We start from the raw sequence: 17,049 nt of genomic DNA on the forward strand, positions 1-17,049 counted from the left end.
GATAAAAGGGTTACGAACCTTGCCAGCATGGAAGTGGGTCCTTTAAGAGGAAAAACTCATGTGTTTTCTGGAGTGACAAAACGAGACGTGGCAGAGATAGTCACTTCAAAAAATAAAACTGCTCCAATATGCAAACACTTCGGCCACAATTGGCACAGTGCGCCATTTCAGGTTGAGCTTTCATCGGCATGGCCACCGAGATACATCTGCCACTCCTTTATTTAGTCTGTTTCACCTCCTTTCTTTCCCCTCTTTCCTCTCTGAACCAAATCTTTTGAAAGGCAGACTGTCGAAAGCTGTTAACAGGACTCAAGTTCAGTGCTAATTCCCTCACTTAGAACAACAATCGTTCAAATGACCTGAAAACAAAAACCCTCAGCTGTGGGCGAACATTATGAGTCAAAGTGGATCACACCGGAGTGATGCGTTATCTTCGTGCCAGCTCGTCCTCGACCTCTGACCCACTGTGCGTGTACGTGAGAAACTGTGATAACTGTGACTACTTCAAAGCTTCACTTTGCTGTCTCCCTCTCTTCTACAGACACTTTCAGCATCACACTTAGCATTAAGGCGTTCCCGTCATACTTTGTGAACAGCTCAAGAAGGAAGATAAACAGTATAAGGCGGTGATGCAACATTAAACTGGATAAAGAAGAACAAAGATGGAGGTCCACACCCTTGATTTTAGTGTTTATAGCCAACCATTTTCCTCACAAAACGTGTTTATATTCTACTCAGCTTTGCCAAAAATGCATCAGCTGGTTTCTCTTTCCTCCAGGTCAAAGGCCTGAGCCATGAAGCAAGTTACGCTTAGTCTGGCTCTGCTTGGGTCACCTGGGTTCACGGAGACTGTCACACCTGTATCAGTTAACTTTTCCAATCACGAGATCTTAATTACAAGCAACACTGTCAGAAATAACCCGCACAGTGACACTATCAGGGATCTCTTTGTGAATGAAAAAAACATCAAAAGCTTGATCACATATTTAGCGTTGTACACTATCCCTGTTTGTTAGAGGCTTTGTTTAAAAACCAGAAGTTTTTTAACTGCAAAAATGTTCTACTGAAGACATCGGTAAAAATTAAAAAGAGGTTTCTAATCTCAAAAGAACAAATTCAAACTCAGGCCTACCACAGATCGTAGAGTATACTTCATACAAGTGCAATACAACTATAGCTACTATTTTAGGAAGGTTACAAGCAGACACTGTTTGAAAATGTGTGTGTGTGTGTGTGTGTGTGTGTGTGTGTGTGTGTGTGTGCGCTTCAATCCATGACAACATAGTTCTTCACCCTGGGGGGGACATGAGTCATCTGTGACCTCTGACCTCTGCAAAATGAGCCAATCGTGTTTCAGCTGGCAGTGAGCCAGGGGTGACGGCTGAGAGATGATCTGAGAAGGAGCAAAAACAACTTCAGAACGAACAAATATTTCCATCTTATAGAAGCTAATTAAACACCTCTTCTGTGATTCTTCTTTAACACAATCACACAAACTCTCTCTCGTCTTTCTCGAGAATCTCTTTGATCCGACGATTTCTGGCACCATGCAGAGAGAGAGATTTGTTCATTTGCTGCTCTTAATACGATAAAAGATGTTTTATGGATTCTGTTTACTTGGAAATTGAGCAAAGTCTCAGAGGAGCGTTCAAAGTAACTTAAAACCGTTTTCTAATGATTGCAGATGATCTGTGTGCCAGGGAGAGAAAGGGAGAGAGACGGAGACATAAAAAACAGGAATAAGCAGAGGGAGAAAAGTATAGAGACACAAGCCACAAACAAGAGGCACAGATGGGAACATAAGATAAAGAAAAACATGTTTCCACTAAACAGGGAGATGCAGGAGGGATGAGTGGGGGGGGGCTACAAAAGAGGAGAACAAGACCCCTGAAACACACACACACAAGGACCCAGGAGACTAAAAATGTACATACAGAACGTCCCTCGTCTTGTTTTTGATTCGTTTCATTGGATACAAACAGAGACTGAAGCAGTTTCCTATATGGTCGGTTACACACAAACACACAGGCTGCTGCAGTACTCACTCTACGCAACATAATCATTCTTTGTCTTTATATCATCTCAAAATTAAAGACGACATCAGCTGCGATTTTCTGTTAACATGTGGGATACATTCCATTATTTCAGATCCTTCTTTAAACCTGCCTTCCTTTATAGTAGTGAAACTAAAATAAGCAAAGACTTATGTCCGAATTCTCATGAATATTGAGTTTTAGAGTAATAATGATCTTAAGGAGCTTTCTTCTGTCCAAAATTAATGTCCAAACCTTCACTTTAGAGGATCGTCTTAGGCTGATATTTTTATTGAATCAGATACGGACACTCACTCTGACGTTGCCACATTTACACGCCATTTTTTGGGGATTATTGTTTCAGAACATTGCACAGAATCTTTATACTTTATTCTGAAGCGGCCCCGTGAGAGTCAGATTCGAAACATGCTTACAGACAAGGGCGAGTCAAATTCAAGGACTTTTTAATACTTTTTCAAGCACTCATTTTTATTTTTGAAGATGAAATTGTTTTCCCCACAACTATCTGTTCCAAGAAAATTGTGCAAATTCATAAATGGAAGAAACATGTTACCAAGGCCTAAAATCAATATATTATTAATTAACGTTGCTCATGAAATGCCGAATTTCAGTTCAAAACTGGCACTGATGGGTGACGGTGCTCCGGTGTGAGTGTTTAGTAGGCTAGTCAAACATCCTGGTGCTGACTTTTTATTGATGTTTACTATCAATTCTTTGCATGCACAAATAATCACAACCTCGGCTGTTCTTTGCTTCCTAGTTTAAACAATTATCTACATTTTATACAATAATTTATCATTCTGTTGTCCTCTCAAATATATTCAACTACTTTTTCAAGGACCAAGTTTAAAAAAAATGTCTGATTTTCAAGGTATTCATGGACTTAAACTTCTGAGTGTTGAATTCAAGTACTTCAAGCACCTCAAATACCTTCTATGAAACCTGAAATTGTCAGTTTGAGACTCAGTTTGTTTTAAGTCGTTTTGTTTTGCTTTTGCTCGTCAGCACGCTGTGCAGTGTACTTTTGGAGACATCTTGGTTACCAGAAGAAAATGTTGTTGCGCACTGTCGAGCCGCTGTTAGCTTTTACACTAAATTACGTGAATGCCGCTGTCACTCTGAATGTCCCGTGGATCCTGTTCAAACTTAAGAACTCCATATTTGTTTTTGTTTGTTTGGTTTTTCTTTTTTTTTTTTTTTTTTTTACTAATGAGTGACATTCAGCATTACAAACCAAAAAACAGGTTAGTAAACAGCAGAAAGCAGCATGGAGGCCAGTGAAAATGTTAGTTATTATTAAGTCTCTTTCAAACTTGAAGCCATGTCATTTTGAACGACGCCAGAGTGCCGCTACGACAGAGACGGACGTTATTTTGCAGTGTTTCGTCACTGCGTCACATCAAAGAAGTGCGCCTTCACCGGGGTGTCATGTTTCCATCACTGCCAAACGGAACTAGAGCGGATACATAGTTGAGACTACTGCAGTAATTTGTCTCAGTATTGAATAGCGATTGCAAACTTTCCCATTAAATACAAAAGCCAGATGTTAGTGATTTTTTCTGTCTAGTGGGAGAGGGGCTTTAGCACCAGTAGTTCTTGCATGAGGCCCACTGATTTCCCTGACCTCCAAGGCTTTTAAGGGTTTAACTCTGCCGTCACTTACAAACCTGTTTGTTTGATGGCTCCGCCCTCACTCCGTCTGAAGGAACTGATCATTACCGACTCAAAAACCAGCAAACGTGGAAGTGGAGGCTAATTACGCCAAATCGAAGGAGAGTGATTACCAATGAGACCACATTTAAAACCCACTGTCACTCCACCACACCCTGAGGGGAGAAATCACTTCCTTATGTTGGAGTTTTACATGAACATGAGTGTGTGCGTGTGTGTGCGCGTGTGTGTGTGTGTGTGTGTGTGTGTGTAAACATTTAAGTGTTTGACATGTGTCTGCTGTTGTGCAAAAATGTGTACTTGTGTGTGTTTGTCCCCACAGACAATGTACAGGCCTCTTGAGGCCTGTACATTGTCAGCCACACACACACACACACAAACACAGAGAGAGAGAGAGAGAGAGAGAGAGAGAGAGAGAGAGAGAGAGAGAGGCCCCAACCTCCCACCTCCTCACCACATGGGACCCCGTAAATCACTTTCAGGTCAAAGCTAATTTTTTAAGACCAGATCTCCCCCCAGCTTTCCTCCAGAAACCCCGCACACACGCACACACGCGCGCACGCACGCACGCACACACACACACACACACACACACACACACACACACACACACACACACACACACACACACACACACACACACACACACAAACGCACTCCTCATCCATCCTCACCCCTAAATTCTTCATCACTTGAGGAATGTTCCTCCTTCCTTTCTCATGCCAGATATCATTTATTTTTCGTTCAAGGCATCAGATAAACTTGTAATTAGAGCGTTTTCTTTCGGTTTTCATGTCTCGTTCACGTGTTCTCAGTTGCATCTACACAAGCTGTCCTCGGTCATTTTCAATCACACCAGCTGCAGTCTGCGGCCTGCACACCTCCTGTCAGGGAAACTAATTAATCATCTGTGAAATCAACTGGTCTAGAGTCAGTTTGAGTGAAAACAGCAGCATTTAAAACAGTGATACTCAACTTACGGCCCGTGGGTCAAATCTGTCCCCGGATAGGGTGCCGGGTACATGGCCCCCCAACCATTTTCCAATTTACAATAAAAATAAAGTGAATAAAGTGTTTTTGTACTCTTGGTATAAAAAAGGTACCAGAGTGCATAAAACAGCATCAAAATGGAGTTGTTTTTAAAAACGTGCCAGTGGAGGATCCCCCGCACCACCAACAGAAGTACTAGCTCTAATATCTTAAAATCCGAGAAACGTCCTAAAATCCCAGATGTACTCCTAAAATCCCAGATATACTCCTAAAATCCTAGAAATGTGCTTTAATCCAAGAAACATCCTAAAATTCCCGATATTTCCTAAAATTCTACCAACGTCCAAAAACCATAGAAATATCCACAAACCCTAGAGACATCCTAAAATCCCAGAAATGTCCTTAACTCCTAGAAACATGTGTGGCTGCTGCGACTGGCCCCTGGTCTCCTGTCATTTCGCAAAAGTGCCCCGCAAGCAAAGCAAGATGAGTATCCCTAAAACAATACTCCAAAAGTACAAATACAAAAACTGAGAGATTTTGACTGTTTATATATGTATCTTTTATATACTATTTAAGATACACGAGACAAGCAGCAGAGATGACAGCTGATAAATCTAAGTGGAGGACCGTAGTATCTACAAGAGATGCAATAAGTACTCAGATCAATAGACCTCAGATTTTAAGTAAAAATACAAAAGTATCAACCCTTTAAAATATACTTTAAGTGCCAAAAGTAAAATACTCATTGTCCCATTTCAGAAAAATGTTTATCGTGGATGACAGTTATTATTGTTCTGTATTCAGAGCAGTAATACAGCAGCAAAACTGCTAATTAAAGAAATAATGGAGGAACGGCGTACAGAGCAGAGAATGAAGTCACGTTTCCTCCGTGTGTTTTAACCTGAGCTTCTGTGTACTTTGTAGGGGTAAAATCAGCCATGTGTACAGTTCATGTGTACAGTACATGTTACACACAGTTTTACCAAGGAATTTTAAAAACTTTTCCAAAACCTTTCCATAACATTTTACCCAATTTAATGACTTTGTTTAAGAAGTTTAAAATTAGTAGGCCTTTATGATGACACAGTTATATATTACTCACATTAGACATGTGGGGATTAAAGAAACTTCATAACGTTACTCATTTGTTAGACATTGAGCCATCTAGCGACACACGCCAACAGACCAGACACACATACACGGACACTTCCAAAAAAACGTCAAGGCCACGCCCCTTTTAGGGGGGATAGAAAACCAAACATCATAGATGTCAGTGGAATTTTATGTGTTTGGATTTGAATTTTGAAATTTTTTGTTTGCATTAATTACTTGTTAAATAAACAGTTCTTTAATAGATAAACTGAGTAATAGTTTTGCAACCTTGTTTGGGCCTAAGCGTTCACGATAATTAGTAAATTAAGGTGATGTCATCGTGTCCCTTCAGTCTCCTCTGTCCATGAGGATCAGTGACCCCCAAGACGTTCAGGCATCGATGATTAGTGACGTTTTCACACTAACGCAGTGCAACATGCGATTTTAAATTAACAATTAACACCAGAAAGTAGTATTTGTTGCTATGAAGAAGACCGTCTCTACAAACGACATCTTCCTCACATATTTGTCTTTCTGCCTGCAGTCAAACATAACTCCCCGTTTCTGCTCTATTTCTTTTTTTCCTGCCGTCTGTCTCTCAGTGTAAACAGTGGAGCTCTTAAACACTGCTGGTTTCCATACATGTTCAGGACTGATGAGGAGCCTTTGCAGTGTACTATACATACTATTCATCCTCTAGTTTGTCATTATTACTCTGCTTTGTTATTTCTTTATTCATTTCCTCTTCTGTCTTATTATATTATTGCTCTTATTTCCTCTTCTCTCTTACTTCATTAGTAAGTTAGTTATCTAGTGAAAAGTATCATTTTTCCTTCTAAAATGTAGTGGAGAAGAAGTGTAACTTAGCATTAAATGGAAAAATTGATGCTCCGATGGTGGACTCCTCTTAGGCAAGAAGTTATATTTAACCCTTTGGAACCTGAGCGAATTGTTTTGATGTCTTTCAAAAACATGAGAGGAAGGCAACAAACAACTTAACAAAACGTGGCCCAAAAAAAAGATAAAAACATGGTAAAAAACGTTACATATATATATATGTATTTATTTTACATATATTTATGCATATATAAAGTTATCCTACTTATAAAAGATCAGTTTCTGGACATATTCCCTATTTTTTGAATTATTTTCTAATATCCTCCACTCCTTTTTAAAACTGAGTTTTAGGTAAAAATTTCTTGCACTTCGTGGGACATCTCTTACCAAGTTGGTCATTGTCTCTTTTCCCCATATACTTGTAATAAATCAACCCAATTTTCTCAGTTTTCAAAGTGCCAAATAGCTTGCGAAAGGCATCTAAAGGTAGCACATGAAAAATGATGTCGGTCCAGGTTTTAAAGGGTTAAAGACCAGTTTCTCTCTGCAGATTCAAACACAGAGAGGTTTTTTTTAAGTGTAGTATTCAGCTACTATGAAGACATTTTTCTCGAGTGCTGACAGCAACACAAGACAATTGAACGATGTGATTGACGGAGACAGCTGCAAACTGAAGCTTCTTTGTGAGCAGGCGTGTTGAAAAATGTTGCTCTGTCACCAGAGAGTGTAACCGAGCGGACAGGTGGAGATGGATGTGTATCTGTGTCAGCAGAAATAGTCTTAATGCTTGTTTGATAGTGGGATGTGTTTTAGATTCCTCTCATGGTTCGTTCCAGCTGGTTAATGTGGCTTTCAGCCAGGACTGAACTCAGTTATTCTGCTGCTCTCAGCTGAACGCCACTGAGCCGGCCCCTCCACGTTTGACATTTATTAAAGGCTGCACTCAGCATTTGTCAAGCGGGAGGGTTATATTAAGAAATGCCAGATTTTTATCTTCTACATTTAAATACCAGTTCACAAACGCAGATGCAAAAATTACAAACAAGTCTGTATACTGTGACCATTTCGATAAGGTGGCTCAAAATTCAACACACACACACACACACACACACACACACACACACACACATACATCAGAAGTATGAAAATAAGAAACTCAAAGTACCACTGTCAGTCGAATGCCTCCACAAACCAGTTAAGCTGCAGGTTACATCTATATCTGTCCAGACTCATATGTAGCCTTTACAGTAGGCAATGCCTCAAATATGGATGTTGCTGCAAAGATGCTACAAACTCCAAAATCTGGATAATTCAAAAACATTTCTACAATCAGCAGTTTCAAGGTGAACACCCAAAATTAGTGTCACCAAGTCAGTGTCAGGCCAAATGTCTCCCCTTCTGTTCCTGAGTTATGGTGTTGAGTAACAGAAAAGTGTTTTTACAGAACATTATGACGTCTCAGTGAAGTTGAACTTTGACCTTTTGGATATAAAATGTCATCATAATATCCTATCTGACCTTTGTGTGCTATTTTGTCATACCTGGCGGATGAATTCTTGAGTTATGACCAAAAACATGTTTCATGATATCACAGTGACCTTGACCTTTGACCCTCAACCACCAACATCTAATCAATTTATTTTTAAATCCCAGTGAAGGTTTGTGCTAAGTTTGAGGAAATTCCCTCGAGGATTTCTTGAGATATCATGTTTTGCATTCTTGAGATACTGCACCGTTAAATTGCGAATATTTGTCATTTCTTCTTACTTTTTCAATCATATTTTTTTTGTAAACATTTTTTTTTTTTTAGTTATTTGCATCATTATTTGAATTATTATTCCTTTTAATATGTTTATTGGTTTTGTTTTTGTTTGTTTGTTTGGTTTAATTTTTTGGGGCTTTTTGCCTTCATTATGATAGGACAGCTTAAGTGTGAAAGGGAAAAAAAGGGGATGACATGCAACAAAGGGCCACAGGTTGGAGTCAAATCTGAGAGCTTTATGAAGCTGAGAGGGCGGGCCTTAAGACAATGAATGTGCGTGACCAGCTCAGCTGTCACACTGCCGGCCTCATAGTGGCGTTAGACGAAAACTCAGGCTGCCTGAGAGAATTTAAATGGACTGACACGTAACAGACTCTATTTAGAGGACAAGGCTGAGGTTGACCTGCTCACATATAAATCCATTAAACTTCACTTACCATTCAGAAGATTAATACTGTCAGAGTGATTCACAGAGGAGGAGAGCGTCGCTCCGCTGGACTCCTCACCTGAAACAAGATTCAGAATTAATAGGCAGGAAATGGTAACACAGAAACAATGATTATCCTTTTGAAACAAAATACATTTGACTTCCCCACTGGGAGAGACCATCTGTGTGTGTGTGTGTGTGTGTGTGTGTGTGTGTGTGTGTGTGTGTGTGTGTGTGTGTGTGTGTGTGTGTGTGTGTGTGTGTGTGTGTGTGTGTGTGTGTGTGTGTGTGTGTGTGTGTGTGTGTTGCACAGTGTAAGCTAACTTTGGTGAGGAGCCATCAGACCTGGTTTCTCCATCCCTGCGTGTTATGTCTGGTTGCTCGGTGACTCTGTTGGTTCTGGCATCAGGACCAGAGTGTGTTTAATAATCTGGGTCAGGACTCCAAAACTGGGTTATTCTGAACTACTTACACTGGCAACACGTCTCTGCACATGCTGCTGGTTCAAATCCAAATCACGCGGGCAGATGACCTTGATTTAGGTTATTTCAGCGCCTCACCAGGTCAGATTTTTACTTGAAGACGACCTGCAGAAATTTAAATTAAAAAAGAAAACAACACAAAATGAAGAAGGAAGCCACGTTAATCAGAAAAACTGGAAAAACTGCACAATCTTGATGTGTAACCCTTTGAAACCTGAGCAAACTGGCTTGATTTATTTAAAAAACATGAAAAGATGCCAATTAAAACAATTAAAATTAATTAAAAGTTTACAAGAAAATTACCTGAAAATAAGCAAAAAACTAAAAGTTTAACACAAAAAGAAACAAAAAATAACTTAAAGTAATTATATTTTTTTCTGTAACATAATTTTAAATATATAATGGTAAGAATGAAATATGTTTTCTGGACATTTTTCTTGATAATATCTTCTCAGCCCACATACACAGCTATCACACATAATTTTCAACTCTTTTTCATGTCACCTTTTCCAATTCTTTTGCAATTTGACAGACATTTATTGCCAAGTTGCTCATTGCCTTTTTCCCATGTTTTTAAAGAAATGACACCACTTTTCACACTGCTTTAAATGCTTGTGAGAGGTGTCTGAATGCAGCACAGAAGGGGTTAAACATCACCAACAGACTGGTTCAATAAGAAGCTGAATGAGGATTTATGGATTTCTTTTCCCACATTAGATATGTTGTATTTGTTAATTATTACTAGAGAAGGCCTTAACAGCTCATTTAGCAGAAAACAGCTGATGAGCATGCAGACAAAAAGAATAGTGATGTTTCTTTTAAGCTTAAACCAAACTCATCGTTCACAGAAACCACATGAAAGACTCCGAGCAGATGGCATCCAGACTGTGTGTGTGAGAGCACATTGTTGTTGTTTACTTACACACAGTATTTTAATTGTTTTGTGCAGCGTGTGTACCTGTGTATGGACACTATACAGGATGGGATTTATTTACAGTAAACGTCACCTGTTCTTCATCACTGATTAACCTTTTTTTAAATGTATTCCATACTTGTTTATTTTTTCTCTTCACCATCACAAAGAAAAGACCTCTGAGTTCACTTCCTTATAGAATAATCCTGTTTTGTCTGAATCGTCTTTCATGCAGATGAAGTTAAAAATGAAGCTGGCCACAAGTACAACCAACACTTTGTCCAAAACGTCCTTGTTATAATTATCCATCATGTGGAACAAAACATCTTTTTGTTTTTGTTTTGAATTTAAGCAGCTGTTTGTCAAAAGAACAACTAACTGAATTCATGCATTATAAATTGAAGCCATTGGAAACTCAAATGAGAGAGCTAAAAAATAAGTTGTACACGTTGAAAAGACAAGAAGTCAGGCGATCACCAACGTTAATATGATTTATCTTAAGAGGAACATTCCTTCCAATCCATCCATGTGGTTGAGAAATTTCACTCAAAACCAAGAATTTGAACCAGCTGGTGGTGCTAGAAAAATCAGTGGATCACCAGAGTTAGTAGGAGCCATCGTGTGGAAGCCATTTTTACACAGAGATCACATTACAGGGACGCATTGAAGTCCTCTCTTTATACCGCCCCTGCACTTTCCCACAGAACCAAACGACGGCGCCATCATGCTGCTCCACTGTGTGATTAAACTCTGCATTGTGGCATCCCATGATCAAAAGACACGATCAAAAGAGGCATGACGGGCGTCACATCAAACACACAAGTGCCTGCCTCTAGCATGACATATAGTGTACCTGTCGGCCCGGCTTCATAAACAATAACAAAGGTGTGAAATCTCAGTCCAAATCACTTACAGTCTGTTAAATGACGGCTGATCTCGTTCCCTGCTCAGAGGGTAATGACCTCCTGAATCTCATTGTTTCCACAGTTCGTGGAGATGTACGGCTGCCGTTCTTTTTTGTATTAGCCACTATGCCAACAGCAGCTATTGAAGCCTACCGCGACAGGTCGCACGCATACACGCAGCGTCAAACTAGTGCCACCCATGGTCACGTTTTTCTGGTTTCATGTTTTACACAGACCTTGTTTTGGGGCTGTTACTATGTTCCCGGCTAAGGGGCGAGGCCACTCTGCCCCCTCTTTCTGCGATGGGACGTTACATACAGAACGACGAGGCACTGAAACAGTGTGATAATCCCGCCTTGAAAAGGCAGCGTAAACGCGACTATAGACTGTGTAAAATGATGAACGTAGCCACCATGATGTCACCCACTGGTTTATGGACTCCCACTCTGAATCCTTGAGTTTGGCATTTTGGTTGTTGCCATTTTAGATTTTTGGAGCCAGAAGTGACCATATTTGGATGAGAGGGTGGAGCAAACCCTGACACTAGCTGTTAGTTTGATTATGGTGCTTTTCCAGCTCTGATTAACCATTATAATGCAATTTTTTACTACCCAAAAACCTGCTTCAAACTATTAAATTTAAAAGGAAAAACTAAACATCCAACTTCTTAGAGAGTAGTTTAGGATAACCAAACCCAAAATCTGACTTTTTCAGGTGACCAATACGTTACATCGAAAATTATCAACCAGCTTTGTATCAAAACAATGTGAGTGGTATTACTAGATGAACTGTGGTAAACTTTATGCAACCACTCCAGTGTTTGGATATCCCTCCTCCGAACTCCCAAACACAGACAAATGACGTAAATACCATAATTTGGCAGTGTTTTACTGGCTCTTAGGGCTGATGCTCCAAGTGCAGGCTGAACTTGCACATTTTCATATTGCCCACCACCCGTACTGCCGCCACCTCGAACACAAAGAGTATCCAGCTGATCACAAGACACACCCGCTCCTCTCTCTGTCCCTCAAACTCTGACCGAAATCCAATCAAACGGTAAAACTAGGCAGTGCTGATCAAATATAAGGGAGACAGCATTATTTCTTGGCTCTAGAGACCAAAACGTTTTTCGTACCAAGCTGTAAACATGTTTATTTTTGCTGCAAAGTCGGGCCATTTAGGCATGGGGGTCTATGGGGATTGACTCGTTCTTGGAGCCAGCCTTCGAGGGGACATTAGAGGTACTACAGTTTTTGGCTCTTCCACTTGGGCTTCATTTTTTAAGCCCTGGGGTTGCCGCATAGAACCACAACATTATGCATTAATTCATGATGTATATCCCGAGATTTTAGTGGATACGTTAAATTTTTGAAGCTGGCACTGAATGAAAGTCGAGGGGTCATCAGATTCATTAGATTTAATCTGCTAGGGACCATTGCTGTCTTTATGAAATTTCATCTCAATTCATCCAACAGCTGTTGAGACAAAACGGTCGACCAACTGACAAACATTTCCTTCTCCAGAGACATCGCCACAGTATGACTAAAAATCTAACGCTCTGCCCTCTGAGGCTCCAAACTCATCAGTAAACATATAACTGCCCTCCATCTGTAGACCAGCATGTGCACATGTTAGTGTGTCTGTTTCAGGATGTTCCTGTTTTTTTAATGTGTCCCAGAGATGATGGTGATCTGTTTCCTGTTTTGGATCGTCTGAGAGTGTCTGTAAGGGTGGTCTTTTCTTTTTTGATTTAAGTGTTTGCGTGAGCTGAAGTGAAAATAGACAACAACAGCTGAAAAGACAAGCTGTTACAAATGATAATAAAAAAACAACAAGGTGCAGGTGATCTAATATTCAATGAACTTTTTATACTCTTGGCTTGAGCAGCTACTCTTTTCTTCCCAAATACCGAAATAAAGAGTAAACAGTTTGCCTGAAAAGGGACTGTTGGCAGATGTTTATTGATATTGTGATATTAAGATCTTTCGAAACCATGAGACAGCCTCTTAAAATTCAGTTATGTTTGAAAAAAGCTACTCTTGGTACAAACAAGGTGTGTTTGACGTATTTTTATGTGAGGTTTGGTGGGTGTGTATGGGAGTGTGTGTGTTTAAGGTTAAATAAATAAAGAGTAGTCATTAAGAATATTTAAGAGGTGGGGATTTTTTTTTTGTTACATGATTAAAATCTTGCTCACTGTAATTAATCTCTGTCTGCAGGATGTCGGTGAAGCTGCGATTCGACTCTCCCTCAGATGGAAGTTTGGTCCACAGGAGCCGCTCGTTTACTGGGTTCAGCTCTCTGACTGGACGACGACGGTGAGTGACATGGTGTTACAGCCAATGAGAATGCAGGTTATAATAAACAATTTGTCTAATTCATTTATTAACACATTAGGTTGTCTACAGACCGAGAACTGGCAGAATTTGGCCCATTTAAAACAAAGACAGGGAGCGCCATCATGAAAAATAAATGATTTCAAAACCAGATACGTGTGCTTTAGCAGACAGTTAAATTCACTGAGCTTTAGTCATGACGGTAATCGAATTGTATGCCTGTTGGACAGAGCCAGGTTAGCTGTTTTCCCATGATTGCAGGCTTTATCGCTAAGCTAAACTAATCTAAGCGGCTGCTTGCTGTAGTTTAATACATCTATCACAAAGACAAAGGTGGTGACCATCTTCTCACCTATATGAGTTTTGTGCGCATGGTTCTCAACATGCATGTGGCTGAGCTGGCAGCTAGCAGCTAAAAGTGCTAACTCCATAAACAGCACTAAACAAAGGCAACAGTGCTAACAGAGCTATGCCACAGCAATGACACCATGTGTGTCTACATGTTAAACTCTGGGTATCCCTCTGCATCTGCTCTTTATGTTCTGGGATGCCCCAACCGTGACGTCAACAAATGCACATGGAGGGACGACGCTACCGGTTGTGTTTAAACAACACAAACATATGGCATTCAATGCCAGAACATCAACAAATGCACATGCTGGCACGGATGTTTAGGTGAAGTCAAAAAGGCGGGTGGTTAGGTGTAATAAAAAAACCTCAAATTCAGACAGGGAGCAAACCAGACTCCCGCAAGAAAGTCTTTTTGTCATAGTCGCAAAATGTATTACACCGTCTGGAGCTCTGCAAAAGCCCTGCTTTGTGTGTGTGTGTGTGTGTGTGTGTGTGTGTGTGTGTGTGTGTGTGTGTGTGTGTCTGTGAGAGGCAGAGAGCGAGTGAACTGAAACACCGGTGGCTTATAAAATTAATGTGACAATTTATACTAGCGAAAAAGTAATTTTATATATGACACATGGCACAAGTAACAATACAAAAAGTATATTTGATATATCCCCAACCCCTACTCCACCACATCCTTACATAGCAAACAGAGGTTTGCTGCAGTATTAATGCTCTGAATGCTGCATTCAGAACCTTAAATCAAATCCAAATCTTTATTGTGCTGTTTAAACCAACAAAACAGTTTTTGATGTTTGAGGTCAAAACCTCCATTTATTTTTATAACCGTCAGGATGAATGACAGGCAGCAGAACATAAACAACAGATTCTGGCCTCATATCAGCTTTAACAGAGGTTCTCTTTTCATACTGTAGGACAATAAAATAGAGGAAATAAAATCCCTCAAGCACTTAAAGCTCGACTGTCTTTATGATGTGTGGGGGAATCCCGTCACCCTCAGACGAGCCTGTTCCTGATTGATGGGCAGGCTGTGAATGCCCCACAGACGACAAGATGTTATTTCTGAATGAAGAAAGAACGGGTGACAAACACACTGATGTGAACCGTCAGTCCCACGAGACGGAGCCGGAACAAAATGTCATGTTAAGGAATAAAAGCTGGAATGCACTTCCTGGTTGTTTTTTCCATCTTAAAAATACACACAAACACACTATATATCTTCGACACAAACACACACTCTGTATTCATTCCTGAGCGTCTCCGCTGCCCTGACAGCATCACACCACGTGAACGCCCATCATTCTTCACTATGGAGCTTTGATGGTGACACGACCCGGACCGTAAACATGACATAAACGGACCAACAGGGACGACAAACATCCACACAGCATGGAAACACTTTTATAGCCGAGCCCATAATTACAGAGGATGCCCGCTAAATCTGAGTGAAGCTTTATGTTGTGAAAAATACGGCCGATAAAAACACTGTACAGATGTGTGCAAAGACGAATACTTAAGTCTTAATTCATTGCACCTGAGAAATCCAGGTTTTTGCATTAAAACTGGCATCACTGCTTTCACTTCACCAGTATTCATGATTTTGATCCAAAAAGAGTTTTTGTATGTAAGTGTTGGTGCATTGAGACAACATCGGCATCAATACTGACCTTATGAAGCAGACTGTGTGTTGGCCTGACATTATTGTGCTAATAGTTTCTAAAACCAGGGTTTCCAAACTTTGTCATGCCTTTTCAGTGAATTTCATTTTGGAAAAGCATGTGAATAACTGTATCTTCTGCACTTCCTGGCCCGCTATTAGTCATGGAGAATAAGAGCCGTGTAAGTTTTCCTTCAGTATCAAGCAGCAATAAGTTGTTTGTGTTAATTTACTTGACATAGCACGTAACATTAAAGGTGCTTTTACTCACTGCAATGTCATTACTGAATTGACATGTCGTGCAGTCAGAAGTCGATGCATATTAGAGTTATGCTTTGTCTCACCAACTTACAGAAAATAAATTCGCTGTCATGTTACATTATGCATTATCCCAAAATAATCACTGAAACAATTTATTCGATTCTATTCCATGATTTTTCCAAGACTTTCAATGACCTTTTTAGTTAGTTAGTCTTTATTTCTGTGTCATGCCAGTCTGGCCCATCCCACATAGGATTTCAAGATACAATACAAAGCTTTATTGTTTTAGAATTGTCAGCAAAAAGAGAAAAAATACAAAAAGTTACAAAATAATATATTACCAACATTTTGCAAAAAGATTTTTTTTTCTAAACAAATGTATAGCTAATTATAATAAAGACCTTGTTTTCTCATCTTTTAGGCAGTCCTCTGTTCGTAACTCTCTCCGCACAAAGGCCACGACAGGAGGTAAATCTCCCAGAATGCAACTGCATCCCAGCAGAGGGGGCGGGGCTATCTGGTCCCTGCAGCCGGAGGAGGTCGACAGGGTTTTCCAGGCGCTACGCAAGGGACTCAAGTATGTATACTACTAGTGGATTTAAATTTGTACCCTGTACTGCTGAAGTGATAATGTTACAGAGGGACAAGAACTACCAACACAGCAATGCAAAAAAATATTTTATTAACAAATAAAAGTCCTGCAAGTAATCTCCAGAGGTATAGAAGTATAAGCAAAAAATTATCAAAAGTAAAATTACTTCTTCTGCAGAGGAATGTCATGTTATTACATTATTATGCTGTTATTGAGTCATTAACCCTTAGGGACTGTTCGGCGCATTTTACACACTTTTTCTTCTTTTTTTTTATAATTTTGGCTGTTTCATACATATTGCATCAATTTTGGAAAGACTGTATTTTTGTTTCATCTTTGAATTTCCAGCTCAGCTCCTACAATAAGTATACAATACGCTCTTATATTTGGCATGGGTGAAACACATGCTATTTCCAATCGTCACAGTGAATGCTGCTGCTAATCACTGACTTATCCCAGTCTGTGATAATCATCATTTAAAAACATAGTGGCATCATGACAGAAACCTGGCATTTAAAGGGTTAAAATCATGAAAATAGATTAATATTTAATATTTATGATTAGGACTGATGTTGGTTAAAAAAATTAACTCAATGAATGTAGAGAATAATATTAATGTATAATATTTTTTTAAAGCTTGATTTTGAAAAGCGCATTCTAGGCGATGCAGGTGTGTGTAATAGTAAAGTGGGCCCTAACAGTTAATGTTT

General features: G+C 39.7%; 1 protein-coding gene and 1 long non-coding RNA gene across 3 annotated transcripts in view; one reads left to right on the forward strand and one right to left on the reverse strand.

Moving 5' to 3' along the window:
• The window catches only part of ripor3 (RIPOR family member 3), a 69,609-nt gene that overhangs the window by 26,232 nt on the left and 26,328 nt on the right, over positions 1 to 17,049 (forward strand). For both annotated transcript variants that reach the window (XM_042493936.2, XM_088070303.1), the window contains exons 3-4: positions 13,356 to 13,454; positions 16,169 to 16,324. In XM_042493936.2, the coding sequence (XP_042349870.2) occupies positions 13,357 to 13,454; positions 16,169 to 16,324 (254 nt within the window). In that variant the 5' untranslated portion in view covers position 13,356. The remainder of the gene's footprint in view (positions 1 to 13,355; positions 13,455 to 16,168; positions 16,325 to 17,049) is intronic.
• Positions 1,221 to 9,496, reverse strand: LOC148190284 (uncharacterized). The gene is made up of 3 exons (XR_015775042.1): positions 9,309 to 9,496; positions 8,847 to 8,915; positions 1,221 to 1,393 (listed from the first exon to the last, which is right to left on the reverse strand). It is a non-coding gene; the product is annotated as an uncharacterized LOC148190284 (long non-coding RNA).

The sequence above is a fragment of the Plectropomus leopardus genome, chromosome 2 (genome assembly GCF_026936395.1).
Source record: "Plectropomus leopardus strain MGB_pleo_1.0 chromosome 2, ASM2693639v1, whole genome shotgun sequence".
NCBI lineage: Eukaryota > Metazoa > Chordata > Actinopteri > Perciformes > Serranidae > Plectropomus > Plectropomus leopardus.